Source organism: Micromys minutus, assembly GCF_963924665.1.
Source record: "Micromys minutus genome assembly, chromosome: 24".
Lineage (NCBI taxonomy): Eukaryota > Metazoa > Chordata > Mammalia > Rodentia > Muridae > Micromys > Micromys minutus.
Window position 1 is genome coordinate 42,602,492 of NC_137959.1, and position 13,912 is coordinate 42,616,403.

At 54.9% G+C, this 13,912-nt stretch overlaps 1 protein-coding gene across 3 annotated transcripts in view; it reads left to right on the top strand.

Annotated features, from left to right (window-relative positions):
• The window catches only part of GSE1 (Gse1 coiled-coil protein), a gene marked incomplete at its 5' end in the record, with an annotated part of 329,537 nt that overhangs the window by 236,911 nt on the left and 78,714 nt on the right, over positions 1 to 13,912 (top strand). Inside the window, one exon of one of the 3 annotated variants that reach the window (XM_080936778.1) lies at positions 5,935 to 5,971. The exons of the other annotated variants lie outside the window; for them this stretch is intronic. Within the exon in view, the coding sequence (XP_080792904.1) occupies positions 5,935 to 5,971 (37 nt within the window). Of the gene's footprint in view, positions 1 to 5,934; positions 5,972 to 13,912 lie in introns of those variants that run through there. 3 annotated transcript variants of the gene reach the window in all.

Genomic DNA, 13,912 nt, shown 5'->3' on the forward strand with positions numbered 1-13,912 from the left:
AACTTGGCGCTCAGTCGTTCTTTCTGAAATCCCTGGCCTCACATGGCTTCTCTCCTATTTCACTCTGTTCTTTCCTCTTTTTGGTACTCACTGTGTGTTTGTGGTGTGGTGTGGGGTAGTGTGTGTCTGTCTGTCTGTCTGTGTGGTGTGTATGTGTGGTTGTATGTGTGTGTGTCTGTCTGTGTATAGTATGTGTGTGTGGTGTGTCTGTGTGTGTGTCTTTGGTTGAGTCTCAACATCAATCCCTGAAAGATCTAGAACTTTCGATGGTTCAGACCAGGCTGGCCTCAGTTGCAGGGCCTTCCTGCCTCTGCCTGGAACGAAAGCAGCACAGCTGAGCTCCTCTCCTTTCCAGGCTGCCGTTCCCTTTGGCGTCAGCCTTTGGCTTTCCAAGTGATAGAATTACACGTGCCCCACCTTCCCTGGTCCCTCCGTGGGCCACCCAGTACTCAGGAAGGATCCCATCCTTCATCATACCTGCCTAGCCTCTTCAGAACCAGGTCCCATCTCTGGGAGGCCACTGTTCAATCTCCTGCACAGGGTAGCACAGAGCTCGGACCCTAGAATCCCTGAAACCCCCAAGATGGTCAAGACACAAGGAGTAGAAACCTCACACAAAGAAGGAAGCCAATCCAGGCACACAGATGTTGCCCTTTCTCTTACAATCTGGGGCTTACTTATCTCTGGGGCTTGTCACCTAAGGACCAGAGCCCGAGGGAGAAATGGGTGTGGCTACTCTCTCTGTGCCCTTGGACAGTTGACCTCACAGCACTGGGCCTTAGCATCAAGCATACGGTTTGGTGGGAGTAGGTAGGCAAATCCCCCAAATGCTTACAAAGCCACTGAAAAACCAGGAGGACAGAGCCTCCTGTCACTGCTGCTGGTGTCACCATTGTTTAAGTCTTGGGAGTAATTCCAGATGTTTGTGGTGGCCCTGGGCTGGTTAGGTGCTGGAAGCATCCATACCCCTTCCTCTCCTGACACCGCAGGCCCCACTCATTTCTGGCATGAGGCTTCCTTGAGTGCATCTCCTCAAGGAGACAAGTTGCTTGCCTGGCCTACGGGAACCACACATGCATGCTGGCAGACACAGATGATCCACCCCAATTTGAGAGAGGGTACTCGGGGCGAATCAAACCCTAGGTTCTAGCATCCGCTGGCTCTGAGTTGTTGGAGAAGGCTCAGCTTCCCTGTGCCTCACTCGGAGAAAGTATGAAGGGTGACTGACAGAGATGCTCCAAAGGATCCCCTGGCTCATCTATGAAAAATGTTCACAGCAGATCCTGGCCCACACTGGGCACCTAGGAAGTATCTGTTGCCCCACTGCCCTGCCAGAGGGCACAGGCAGGCATCTGGAGGATCCAGCATGTCCCAGGAGCCATGCAGCCTTGGCACCGTAGGCCCCACTCTTTTCTGGAGTCTATGGTATGAGGCTTCCTTGTGCACACCTCCTTGGAAGGCAAGCTGGCTGCCTAGCCTAGGGGACCGCACATGATAGGCAACGGGTACAGCTGGCAGAGAACTGCCTGCCTTAGCATGTGTTTGAGGCTATTTTTACTATGTTCTGCTGGCTGGCACTGGCTGGGCTATGTCTGAGCCCTGGCAAGGGTGGCCCTCCTGGAGGGAGTGTGGGGGCCCCTCTGTGTTGAAGGGCAGTCAGTATAGCTGGCAGCATCTTCAGAGAAGAGACCTCCTGGTTTCATGCATCTCTGCAGGGCATCCTGAACCCCTTTCCTTCTTCCCTATGGACGAATGGGTTTTGTTAGTCCATCTCCCCTTTAACTTTGGGTGGCTTTCATTGTGGTCTGTCTCTCTGGAGGTAAGAGGAAAGATGCCCTGTGGTGTCCCAGCCTCCCAAAAGGCCCAGAGGGAGGATAGTTTCTGGGTGGTCCAGCCTCCTAATTGCTGCTGCTTCTTCATCAACCCTTCCACACATGGGGGGGGGGGGTTGGCTCATCATGCTCTGTGGGAGGAAAGAGGTAATGACCACCTTTCTCTGGGGTAAAACATAAGAAGGCAACAGCCTAATACAGACATCCACAGCCACTACTGGTGTGTCCACATGCTCTGTGGTGGGAGCACTGGGCACACATCCTGATGTGAAGGGGGCCACAGACATGCCTGGTGAAGGGCAGGCTCCCCACCGGGATATGAATGGCTGTAGTGATAGGTTCCACCCACCACAGCAAAGCCACAGGGGCCAGTGGGAAAGAGAAAGCGCAGCCAGCTACCCTGTTCAGCCACATTAGGCAAACAACTCAACCATTCAGAAAGAGCCAACACTGAGCTGGCTGCCTGGGGGGGGGGGGGGTTTGCTTTGTGTTCTCAGATGTTTGGGCACCAGGTTTTTGGGGGGGAGATTGTGGGGTAACCACTCTCCCTCAGTAGAATGGATAGTGTTCCACCCTTCGGAGGTCCCTAGCACTGGGATATATCACTAACCTACTCTGAACCTCCAGACGCAGGGGCAAAGGAACTGAGGTATCAGTAACATCATACTGCTGGTCTCTTTCCCCAGGGTGTGGCTCCGAGCAATTAGGGCTTGGCCTGAACAGCCTTCGATAATTGGATGCAGGCACTGGGATTCTTATTAGGAGAGAGGTTCTTCTTCGGAAGGCACAAGGATAAAAGAATGAGAAGTAGGGCTGGCCCACCATAATGGGGTCCTCTCTGCCTGTTCTTCCGATTGGTGGCCTCTTCGAAAGCCAGACCCAGGCCTTCACTGCCTCAGTATGGGTCCCCAATAGTCCTAGAGTAGCTGGCACAGAAGCAAGGTAGTTTGGAATCCAGTCTGGACAGCTTTCTCCACAGGTGGCTTCAAGGATGACTTTTCAGGATGACTCCCCCTACTTGAGCAGGGGAAGGAAGGAGGGGTGCCCAGCCTATTGGGGGAGCATCCTCCCTCTGTACCCTGCCTGTGATTGGCCCATAATTACAGGTTTATTGCCTGTGTAGCTATTGTGTAATGACATGTTTGCAAATTAATTTTTATGGCTCCTGCCATTAGCATATACAGTGGAGGAAGGTTTCGTATTAATTACTACTGTTGTTCCCGTAATCCCGGGGAATTAAAAACCAATAAAAGAGTGACAACACAAACTGATAGTTTAGGGTCTTTTAAAAATAGTTTTTATTCTTTTCCCTTAAGTACAACCAGAGCTTTCCAGGGGTCGGGGCGCAGGGCGGGGAGTATGTATGTGAGCAGAGCCTGGTCCCTCTTTCATCTAAGCCCACCGGGAAGAGTTCGGGGCAAGTGATGGATGCTGTGACCCTAGACCCTCCAGTCTGGCCTGTGTGTCCTCGCCTCGCAGGCAGCCCCGGAAACAAAGGGCGGCAGCGTAGGGCCTGGCGCGACCTCCCGGGTCACACGTAGCAGAGCGGCTAGAGGCCAGCAGCGGCGCCTTCTTGCAACTTGGAACCGGACCCAGATGCCCTCCCCCGGGCCTTGCACGTTTGCCGCTGGGGCGGAGCGGGGAGGGGGTGCGGGTGCGCGAAGCAAGGATCAGAAGACTGGGCCCCCACCTCCCTCAAACTGTCTTCCAGAGCTCTCCCCCGGGGGGCCTGTGTTCTGAAAGTTACCTGAATTCACTGAATTTATTCGGATCTCAGGGCTACTGGTTGTGGACCCCGATGGGTGAGAAGGTTAGAGAGCTGTAGCAGCAACCCTAGCCAGGGTCGGCTGTGGCGTACCTACGGAAAAGGACCTGATGATCTGGGGGTCAAAAGGTGACCATTAGTGTCACTGAGTCACATCCCCAGGTAGTCACGCCACGGGAGTGGGGAGAGCTTCCGTAAAAGGGCTAGAAAAACAAATGGTCGCATCTTGATACTTGCTTTGCCGCGTGCGTTTAGTAGTAGGGGCTGGTGTGTGGGTAAAAGGATGCTGTCTCTTTAAAATCGCTGGGCTGGACAATGAGCGCACAGGATGTGGTTTGGCGGCAGGGTTTTTTCCCCTTCGATTTGGGGAATTATCACTTGGGGCCTTCTTGAGCTGGTGTGAACGCGCGGCGGCTGGGGAGGGGAGATACAGGCACCACACTAACGCTCTGTGCAGTCGGTCGTTTGCTTAAACCAAATTAGCCGGGCTCTCGTTACTATGGTGCAGCCGGGGCTTGCAGAGTCCCAGTAATAGCATTTATTAGGTCTGTTTGCCTGGAAGCATGCCTTCCCGGATCTGATAATGCCCGGGTGCAGGAGAGTGTGGGAGATGGTATCAAGCATTTGATTACACTTGCAACAGGGATTTTTAAGGGGTAGGGCGTGGGGGGAGGAAAGGAAAGAGAGAGACCAACCGCCCGCCCTAGCTCTCCCGGGCGCGGTCTCCGCAGCCCGCAGCGGGCTGCACAAAGGGCGGCCCCGGCCTCCCCGGGGCACGGTCGCCGGGGGGAGGTCGCGCTCCGGACTCCCGCAGCTGTCAGACGTGGGTGGGGAGGAGCGAGGGAGGGCTGGCGGCCAGAGCGCGGAGTTGGGCAGCGAGAGGGGGGCCCGGCGGCGCCCGCAGCCGCCCACTGTTTGCAAACGGCCGGCTCCCGGGCAGAGGGGAGCACCGAGCAGTCGGAAGTAGGAGCATCCGCCTGGAGCCCTGGGCAGCGAGTCTGGTCCGTAAGGCTCTGTGGCCGCGCACGGGCAGGTCGCTAGTGGGACTCTTGTCACCGCTGCGCGCAGCCGGGAGCTCCGGGAGGACGCGGCGCAGACGGAAGGAGCCGCCCGCCGCTGCGCCCCTTCCCTTTCGCTTTCATTAGGGGAGACAAATCTGCTGTCAGGCAGCCAGCTTTCCAATTTACCGATAATGATTCTTGCATGAAAATTGATCGAGGGGCTCTCCACCGCCGCGCGCTCTCGCCTCCCGCTCTCCTGCTCCTACCGGCTGCGCCCCCGCGAGTTCCTCCTCCTCCTCTCCCTTCTCCCCACCCCCTCCGTCTGAGTCAGTGGTGGGACGCCGGGCGGGGAGATAACCAAAAAGGGGGGGTGCTGGTGGTGAAGGGGGAGGGGAGACTGCCCTCACTAGCGTCCCTAGCCCAAGACTTGTTTGTCGCCGCAGCCTCTCCCATTGACGAGGCGAAGTCTGCCCCCTCGGTACTTCTTAGCTGTTTGGGTATTAATTTTCTCCACCCCCCCCAGCACCCCTGCCGAGCGCCCCCCTCCTCCTCTCCGCACCCCGCCCCTCCTCACCCAGTAGCTAAGGGGAAACGAAAACAAAGCCGATTTCTCCTTGGCAACCAGATGCCCCCTCCCGCCGCCCCCCTTCCTTTTCCCTTCTGGTTCTGAACGTGAAACCCTGTTGGAAACAGGTCTCTTGACCCTCGCCCTTGACATTCAAATGGCTGAATGGAGGCGAGATTGCTGTTCGCACGTCTTAGGGGGTGCTTTTTTCTCTCCCCTTTCCTCTCTCTCTCTCTCTCTCTCTCCTGTCTTTTTTTTCTTTCCAATGAGTAATCCCTAAAGACCTTAACCCCCCAATTTCATCACCCTCACCGCCCCCCTTTATTTTTCTCTCTCCTCTTCGGCTCTCCCGCCCTCTTCCCTCCGCCAGCTCCCCCTCCTTTTTTTTTTTTTTTTTTAATTTGCATCTCAAGTCCAAAAGGCAGAAAATACACACGCGGCGAAGACGCCGGGCCGCTGTGGAGGCTCCGGCCCTTCCTTGATCAATTACCTCACTGTGGATCTGCTCCGGCCGAGGTGGCCGAACCTGCCCGGGCGCTGGACGGAAAGACAGCCTTTGATCATCTTGGAGAAGGAAAAGGAAACAACACAAACTGGTTTCTACCCACGGCGCTCCGGGGAACGCTCGTCTGCCTTTATTTTATTGTTTTGGACATTTTTGAGCGCCGTGGCTTGGACGCTGGTTTTGTTTCATTGCTGGGCTTGATTTTTTTTTTTTCCTCATTTCCGTCTTCGTCCCTTTCTGGCCACTATGGAATTCTAACCTGAGCCATGTTCGGACTGAAGCCGCCTCTCTATTACTTACCAGGTAAGCGAGTCGTGCGCCAGGTCCTCGGGTCCCAAGACCAGGGCGCGTAGGGGCGCACAGGGGCGCGCTGCTCCGCTGCCCGCTCAGTGCGCGCTGCCGCGTGGGGCGCCCGGCCCGGTGCGCGTCTCGCTCCTTTTGTCTGCGCGGAGCCGACGGCGCTGCGCCGCGGGCGCGATCGCGCGAGTGTGAAGTTACTTTCCCGCGGGCGGCGACCCGGGGGCCCCGGCTCCGCCGCCCCCCCTCCTGATTCCCTGGAAGGTTTTGTTGTGAGAGGCCGGGAGGGGCTGCGGCCGCAGTGCGCGCGGCTTCCTGTTTCCTGCGCCTCGGTGCGCGCTGACAGCCTCTGCCCTGCAACTTTCAGTTTCGGGGGCCACTGCGGGAGAGCTCGGGAGCCCCTCCACCCTTAAGATGCTTGCGCGCGGGCGCGAGGGAAGATAGAGAGCTTGGAACGAGCAGGCGGGCGTGGGAACCCGTCCCTCCTAGTGGCTTCCCCCTCGGGTACCCCCGGGTCCGACTGCACGTGACCGCAGGTCCGGAGGGCTGGGCTGCGTGTGGCCGCTTCTTCTAAGAATGTGCTGGGTTTTTATTTTCTTCATTCTCTGAACCCTGGCACACAGTTTCTATTAAAGTTCAGGCGTCTGTGGGGTGCAGAAATGTTGGGGTGTTGAAGGAGCAGGGGTGGCCTTCGTGCATGACATGGTCTGTTGTTTTCTGCAGATGATTTGGGAATAGTTTTGCTAGAAAACGTGCACGTGGCTGGGTGTGGGTTAACACTGCCTTTTTCTTTCCTTGTGTGCTGTGTGGATCCTGTGGCTCTTGCCAGGTCCCTACCGCCCTGGAGTCCACAGAAGGAGATGTGGGCCAAGAACCAGCCCGGGCAGGACTCAGCTCCAGGGAGCTGCCCTAGTCGTCCTGACCTAGGGCACACGTTGTAACTGAGTTAATATAGCAGAGATGCAGGGTCACAAGGAAGAAGGGGTAGCGGAGGCAGTTTCTACTGCAGGATGCTTGTCTTTGGCTCTGGGCATCCATTCCTTTGTGGATGCTTCTATGTCCAGCCCTACCCTGTGGCAAGCCTGTTCTGTTCCTGGGGAGTCCAACCCCTTGCAGTTGTTTATGTTGAGACAGGGTCTCACGATTGAGCTCCAGCTGGCCTGAAACTCATAGATTTCCCCTGCCTCAACCTCACCTCCACCAAAGCGGAGGATAAAAGGTGTGTACCACAGGGCTTGGCCCCAGGCTGTTTTTATTGGCCGATTATCTCTCAGCCACTCACGTGTCTCCCTCTCTTCCAGGGCCTGAAATAGCAATTGTCAAACCTCTAGCTGGGCTCTCCCCTTCCTCCGTTCACTGTTCACTTCGGGTACTTCCTTCCAGAGGTCTAACTAAAATTAGAGCCAGGAATCCCCAGCTTCCAACAGGGTTATCTCTGCAGGAGGGCAGGTGTCCTCTGCTCAGCCATCTCCCCATGGGAAGGTGCAGGTGGCAGCCCCTTCACAGCTGTGCTGCAGATTGATTCTGCCTGTGCATCCCGTTAGCCTTGATGAGGAGAGAAGAGTAAAGACAGTACTTTCTTTTTGTATTTCTAGTGCCTCACTGGGGCCTTGGAGCTAGGAGTGGCATGAGGGGAATCTACTGGGCGGCTCACGAGCACAGGTGTTTGAAATCTGCACCCCACTCCACCTGCCGTCCAAGGGCCTCCTGGTATATTAGCTTGTCAGGTGACCGATTCTTTATTTACACAGGGAGCCTCAGAATGAGAAGGAGGAAGTCTCAGACTGGGAAGTTCAAAGCAATTAAAGGAATCAGTCTTGGCTTGGATTAGGCCCTAGGCAGGCGGGTGTCAGCAAGGTGAATCCTGCTTGTCCTGATCCTGGGGGAGAGGGGGAAGGTGGTTGGCTTTCCTCCCCAGGGAGGAGAGCTCAGATAAATTAGCCACAAGATGAAGGGTTTTCTCTTACTAAAATTTGTTTTTTGAAGTTTCCTGCAGGGTTTTCCACCCTGTGAGCTTAGAGTAGGATTGGAGCTCAGATACACCTTTAGCTGTAGGTAGTTTAGGGGTATTCTCTCATACACCCCTTGGGGTGGGTACTGATAGCTCACCCTGCTGACCAACCTGTCCAAGAGGCTCAGCCATTGCAATTCTGAAAGTATCAGGGCTGAGATCTCCTGTCAGCCACTTGAAGAGGGGATTTCCAGGCTTGAGAACAGTGGTTGTCTGGTCGGCTGTGGTCAGTAGCTTTAGTTGAGAGAGTCTTGGCCCTTACAGGGACCTGGACCCTGAATTCTAGGTTTTATCCCAAGCCTCTGAGCCCTGGATTCTATCCTCAAGATCTGGTCCCAACAAAGTGGCTAAGGTCCATCAGCTACTGTGGGGGACAGGGAGGGTGGCCACAGTCACGTTGGCTCTAGATTCTTGTCTTCTCTTGCCACACTGGACAACGGGTCTGAAGTCCAACTCTTACTTCTTCCCAGCCTCAATCTTGGCAGGTAAGGAAAGTTCCCGGAAGTCCTCAGTTTTCCCCTCTGTGACTTGGATCCATAGTGTTGTCTTCCTAAGATTCCCAGCCTCATAGTATTAAGACTCCCTTGGCCTCCTGGTGCACCTGTGCTCTCATGGGGTCCCTAAAGGATCTCTGACCTTAAACAATGATGGGGGCTCAGGCTAACTGGCCAGGCCCAAGATATCTTACCCCACTGTCTGTCTTTGTGGCCTGGAACTTGCTGTGTAACCCAGGCTGGCCTCGAACTCCTTGTGGGCTTTCCTCCACCCCCACACCCCCAGGTGTTACTTTTACTCGGTATAGAGTTAAGGTCCACTCGGGGGCAACTCTCACCTGTTAAGGTTTTAATCAAGCATTGTTCCAAGGATGAAATCTTTTGCAGACATTCACAGAACTTAGTGGTGAAGCATGGACTTGAACTTGGTGCTTTGGGCTAGTCTGGCTGACTTTATAATGAAAAGTGAGGGTCAGTCAGCTTCCCGTGCAAAGGGAGGAGGGTGCAGGCTGTAGGCACAGGATCTGGGGCCTGTGTCCTCTATCTTCCTGCCAGTGACAGATGGTATTCTCTCTCTGGGGTCCCCTATCTAGCCTTCCTCTGTGTGCACAGCTTACTGGATACCCCTGTCCCTGAACTCCACAGGACTTTGTGATCCGTGCAGGCCGAGACTGAGTGTCTCCTTTTTGCTTGGCCTACTGCCAGACCAATAACGACGGTCGTAAAAATAAAAAGGATAATAAAATAAGAAGAAGGAAGAGGCTGTGGCCACTTCACATACAGCTTGTTCCATGCCAGACTTGCTAATTCGCCGGACGACACTGGGAGGTCAGGCTGTGCCTGTCCCACTTGACTGCAGAGGAAACTGAGGCACAGGGGAATCCGAGGTCACTGGAGCAGCAAAAGGAGCACCAAAAGGCTCAGCTGGGCCCTGACCCCTGACCCCGGGCAGTCTGGCTCCAGAGTCTCTGCTTAATAAATATTTGTTGACCAGTCAGGGAGGGATGGCGGCTGGTATTGGTGGTGGCGCCCTCCTGGGGCCCCTTATCTTGTTCCTGACTGTTGGCTGACCCTGCCCTGGCCCCAGGCTGAACTCTTGGTGACCCCACCTCCCCCTGGATTCCCTGTCCATAGCCAGGAAGGATGCTCTGAGACCTGCTCTGAAGGGACGGAGAGGAGCATGGCTAATGGTGGTACATAGGCTTATCTCTGTTGGGACATCTTCTGTACCCAAAGCTGCCCCCTGAGGTCATAGTGAGTCATTCAGTGATAGATGACCAGGCTGACCCGATGCCTTTCTGAGCAGCTTACCTTGTGCTAGTTTACTCTGTGCATAGAGTTGGGGTACTGGAAGGATGAAGGTTCCCAAGGATTGCTCTCCAGGGTGCTCCAGCCTGTGTACAAGGCTAGATGGGGACTGTGCCCAGCACAGATTGGGGGTGTGTGTATACAGGACAGCCAACCAGGGCAGCTTCTCCTGCCAGCTACACCCACACCTGGGAACTATGGGGGCCTAAGGAAACACTGGAGACCTGCTCTTGGGTCAGGCTGAGTCTGGGAAGAAGGTTTGCACTGACATGTTTGCAGTGACAAGAGACCTTCTTACTTAGAGCTCAGACACAGTGGAGACTGCATTGAGCTCTCAGCTAGCACTTTCAGGGCGAGCACTAATTAATCTCAGACACCCCTGAGAACTGGGGAGGGACCACCACATTTGGATCTGTCAAGACTGGGAATGCCAGGGGCCTTTTTGTTTCAGCCGTGACTTGACCCCTCTAGATGAGGTCAGGCCCTCACTCCTGCTCTGTGAGATAGATGGTCATTAGGATTCCCTCTGGCTTCTGTGCCTCTGCAGTGTCATGGGTGGGAATCAATCTGCCCCTTGCTCCGACTCCTTATCTTCTTGCCTCTTCCTGCCGTGGGAGCAAATGGTCTGGAGGACACTTGGTTCTGCTTGGAGGAGGAGGATGGAGGCTGTACTTCCTCCCTAGAGGAAGGTGGCCAGTGGGAGGGCCTGGCCAGACAGACTAGTTCCACCTAGAGCCAGCCAGGGGCCAGAGGGTCTCTGCTTCTGTAGCATTTACTCCACGTCCTGTGTTCCCTGTCTGTCTTTGACACAGGGTTCAGGGACTTCTATTTATATGTCCACCTCGGCATCTTGCTGCTGAGGACACTTGCCAGGAAGTCTCTCAGGCCTGTACCTTCCAGTTTCCTGGGAACTGTCTCTGCAGGAGGTTGGTGCTGACACAGTCTACTCTTTAGGAAGGACCGAGCAGCATGTTCTTTTTTGGCCACAGTGGGGCTTGAACCCAGAGCCTTGAACATGCCAGGCAAGTGCTCCTACCAAGTCACACCCCTGAGTGCTGTGATTACAGTCAGCTGCTCCTGGCCTGCCTTTAAATACATTTTGCTGAATCCCTAGTAGCCCCACACGTGTGTGTGTGTGTGTGTGTGTGTGTGTGTGTGTGTGTGTGTGTCTAGAGTTGGTTCACAGGGCCTCGAACATGCTAGGCAAACACTATACTCCAGACCCTGAAGTGGCTGACCTCTCTTCAGGGAAATGGATGGTGGAACCTAGCTTTTTACGGTGACCCCAGAAGAAGGGCTTAGTACATGGGGACTTTTCTCTTGTTGGTGGTCCATGCACTGAGGTGGACTCACCAGAGGCCGTGCCGTAGGAGGGAAGACAGGAGTTGAGAGAGGGAATAATTTAGATATCATGCTCTTTCTTCCTTTTTAAGAGCCCCATATAGATTTAAGGTTCTTTTGTTAATTTAGGAACATAAAACCGTGATGTACAGCTTGGTTTGCTCGTAAAATTACAAAGTGTGGCATATTTAGATCCCCAAAGGCTTGGGGTAAAAGTGAAGGAACGGGTGAAAATTTTTTTTAATATGTCTTTGGGGAGATTCATTTTTCCGGCTCCACCCCCCTCCCCAAAGCAGTGCCAGGCCCGGTACAGCACCACGGGGCCTCATTGTTGCCTCCCGAGTTGGGTGGAACTCAGCTGGAAATGGGGGTGTTTGGCGTGCGGCCAGGCCCAGATCCTGCCCCCAGCCCCGCCAGCCCCTGGGCTCCCTTGCCTTGTTGGACCTTGTCTGTTCTGCTTTCCTCCCGTCCCCACCCGCAGCAAGGCCGGAAGTGCCCTCTGACCGGGCCTGGCCCACTGCCCAGCCAGCCTTTGGCTACTGACTTAATGGCCTGCACACGGTCAGGAAGTCACCAGACCCTTGGTCTCGGAGGAGGTCAGACTGCCGGGCCCTCCTTGTCTATGGGGACCAGTGTTGCCTGGCTCTCCTTCCTGACACGCAGAGCAGGCTGGGTACATGGGCTCCTGGCCCAGGTCAGCCTCAGCTGGGCCACTGTGAGTGATACAGTGTTGCTTTCCACCCGGAGCATGTGTGCCTGGCCTAGTTCCACCGTCTGTGAGGTGGAACATGGATTGACTATCAGGGTGACAGGCTTATTCTGAGCTCCCTGTCTGGGGCTGTCCTGTTTTGTGGAAAAGGTGAAGGTTCAGTCTGAGTTGGGGAGAAGAGGTTGTGTCCAGGAGGAGACCCCAGCCCTCCTCCTTGGTGGTATTTTTGTAGCAAGGCTCCAGAGCCTGTGAGCCATCAAAGAACAGGCAGAGCTCTTGTAGAAGTCAAGGGTCCCATTGGGGAGAGGTTGGGGGGAGGAAGTGGAGTTTGTTGTAGCGGCCAGACATGCAGCATGCATCTGATCCTTTGGCCTAGGAGCAGCTGGGAGACTGGATCTTGTCCTTATAGCCCAGGCTGGGCTCTCCAGAAGGAGGCAGGGCATGTGCTAGGGTGGACTCATGGGGTTTTGACATCTGTGGGAGTGATAACAGGCTTTGAGGCCAGAGGGGTGTTGGGACTACTCTTGAGAGTGTCTTAAATGTAACCTCTGATGTCAGGGGAGCTAGGTTCTGTGACCTGAAGGGACCTGGAGTTTTTTGTTTTGTTTTTTTCTGTGTTTGGGGGCGTGCACATGCTACTACATACATGTGGGGGTCAGAAGACAACTCATGAGGGTCGGTTCTCTCTTTCCACCATGTAGGTCCTGGGAGTGAACTCAGGGCGTCAGGCTTGGCAGGAAGCACCTTGGCCCCCTGAGCCAGCTTGCCAGCCTAACCCAAAATTTTAGTTTGCTTTTTTGTTGTTTAGTTTTTACCTTGATTTACCTATATTTATTTGTTTTTGGCTTCTTGAGACAGGGTTCCTCTGTGGCCCTGGCTGTCCTAGAACTCGCTTTGTAAACCAGACTGGCCTTGAACTCAGAAATCTGCCTGCCTCTGCTTCCTGAGTGCTGAGATTAAAGGCGTGGGCCATCATTGCCCAGCTGACCCAACATTTTAGAGCTGTGCCAAGCCCAGGTGCATGGAGGTACAGTGGGGAAGCCCCAAAGGATTGCCTTGTGCAGAGGCACCTGTAGTTTCAGAGACGGACTGGGGTATAGAGAGCCAGGATTGGGTACTCGGTGGCTAGAGTACCCCTTCTCCCAAAAGAGAGAAGGCCCTGAGGCACCAGGGATGGCACGGCTGAGGGGAAGGAGGGATAATGTGGACTGGGACAGCTGAAGAGCAGCACAGGTCGCCTAAGGCCATCACTTCTGTAGATCCTCTGGCTGCTGGGTGACCAGTGGCTCTGGGTGGCTGCTCTGTGGATCAGAGCCATGCCAGTTGTGGCTACTGTCGGTGGGGCTGTGAGGTCCACTCATGGCTGTCTTGTCTAGAGACCTTGTTTCTGCACCCCTGGAAACTGGAGGGTGGCGGTGTGTTGGTAGGGGTTAGAGGATGTGTGAGGGGTCTGCAGCTTGTTTGAAGTCTGCTGCCTAAGCACAGAGCATTGTGGGAGTCAGGGCTGAGCACCTCCTGCCTTCTTGGTTGTGTGACTCTGGGCAGGTTACTTAACTTCTCTGTTTTCTCGCGTGTTTCTCATGTGTTCACGAGACCAGCTGTGCAACCACGTACGGTTGTCTTGTCACAAGCATTGGTACGCGCACAAGCAGGAACCAAGGACGGAATGCTCTGGAACTGAGATCCGCACTATTCGTGGAGTATTAGTCCTCAGCTGTGGCTTCAGGCTGGTGTCAGAGCAGAGGCCCTTCCCAGGTTGATGCCTGAAGGTTGATGACATTACTTATGGGCTCCCGCAGGATGCCAAGGAGCCTGGGCTCTCAAAATGGTCACCTGTGACAAGTCCTAGATACGAAAATAATTCACCCCGGAGACTCCCACACTGGCCTGTGTCCCACACCAGCAGACCTCAAGCCTTCTGGGATAGAAAGTTTTTCTGGCTGCATCCTCTCCAGGGAGAAGGTTGCAGTACCCGATTCTTCTAAATGCTTTTGCCTTCTGCCCCCTGAGGGCTCCAGTCTCACCCAGCAGCAATGGCGCCCCAGGCAGACAGCACCTCATCTCTGACCAGGCCTCCTTTGAAC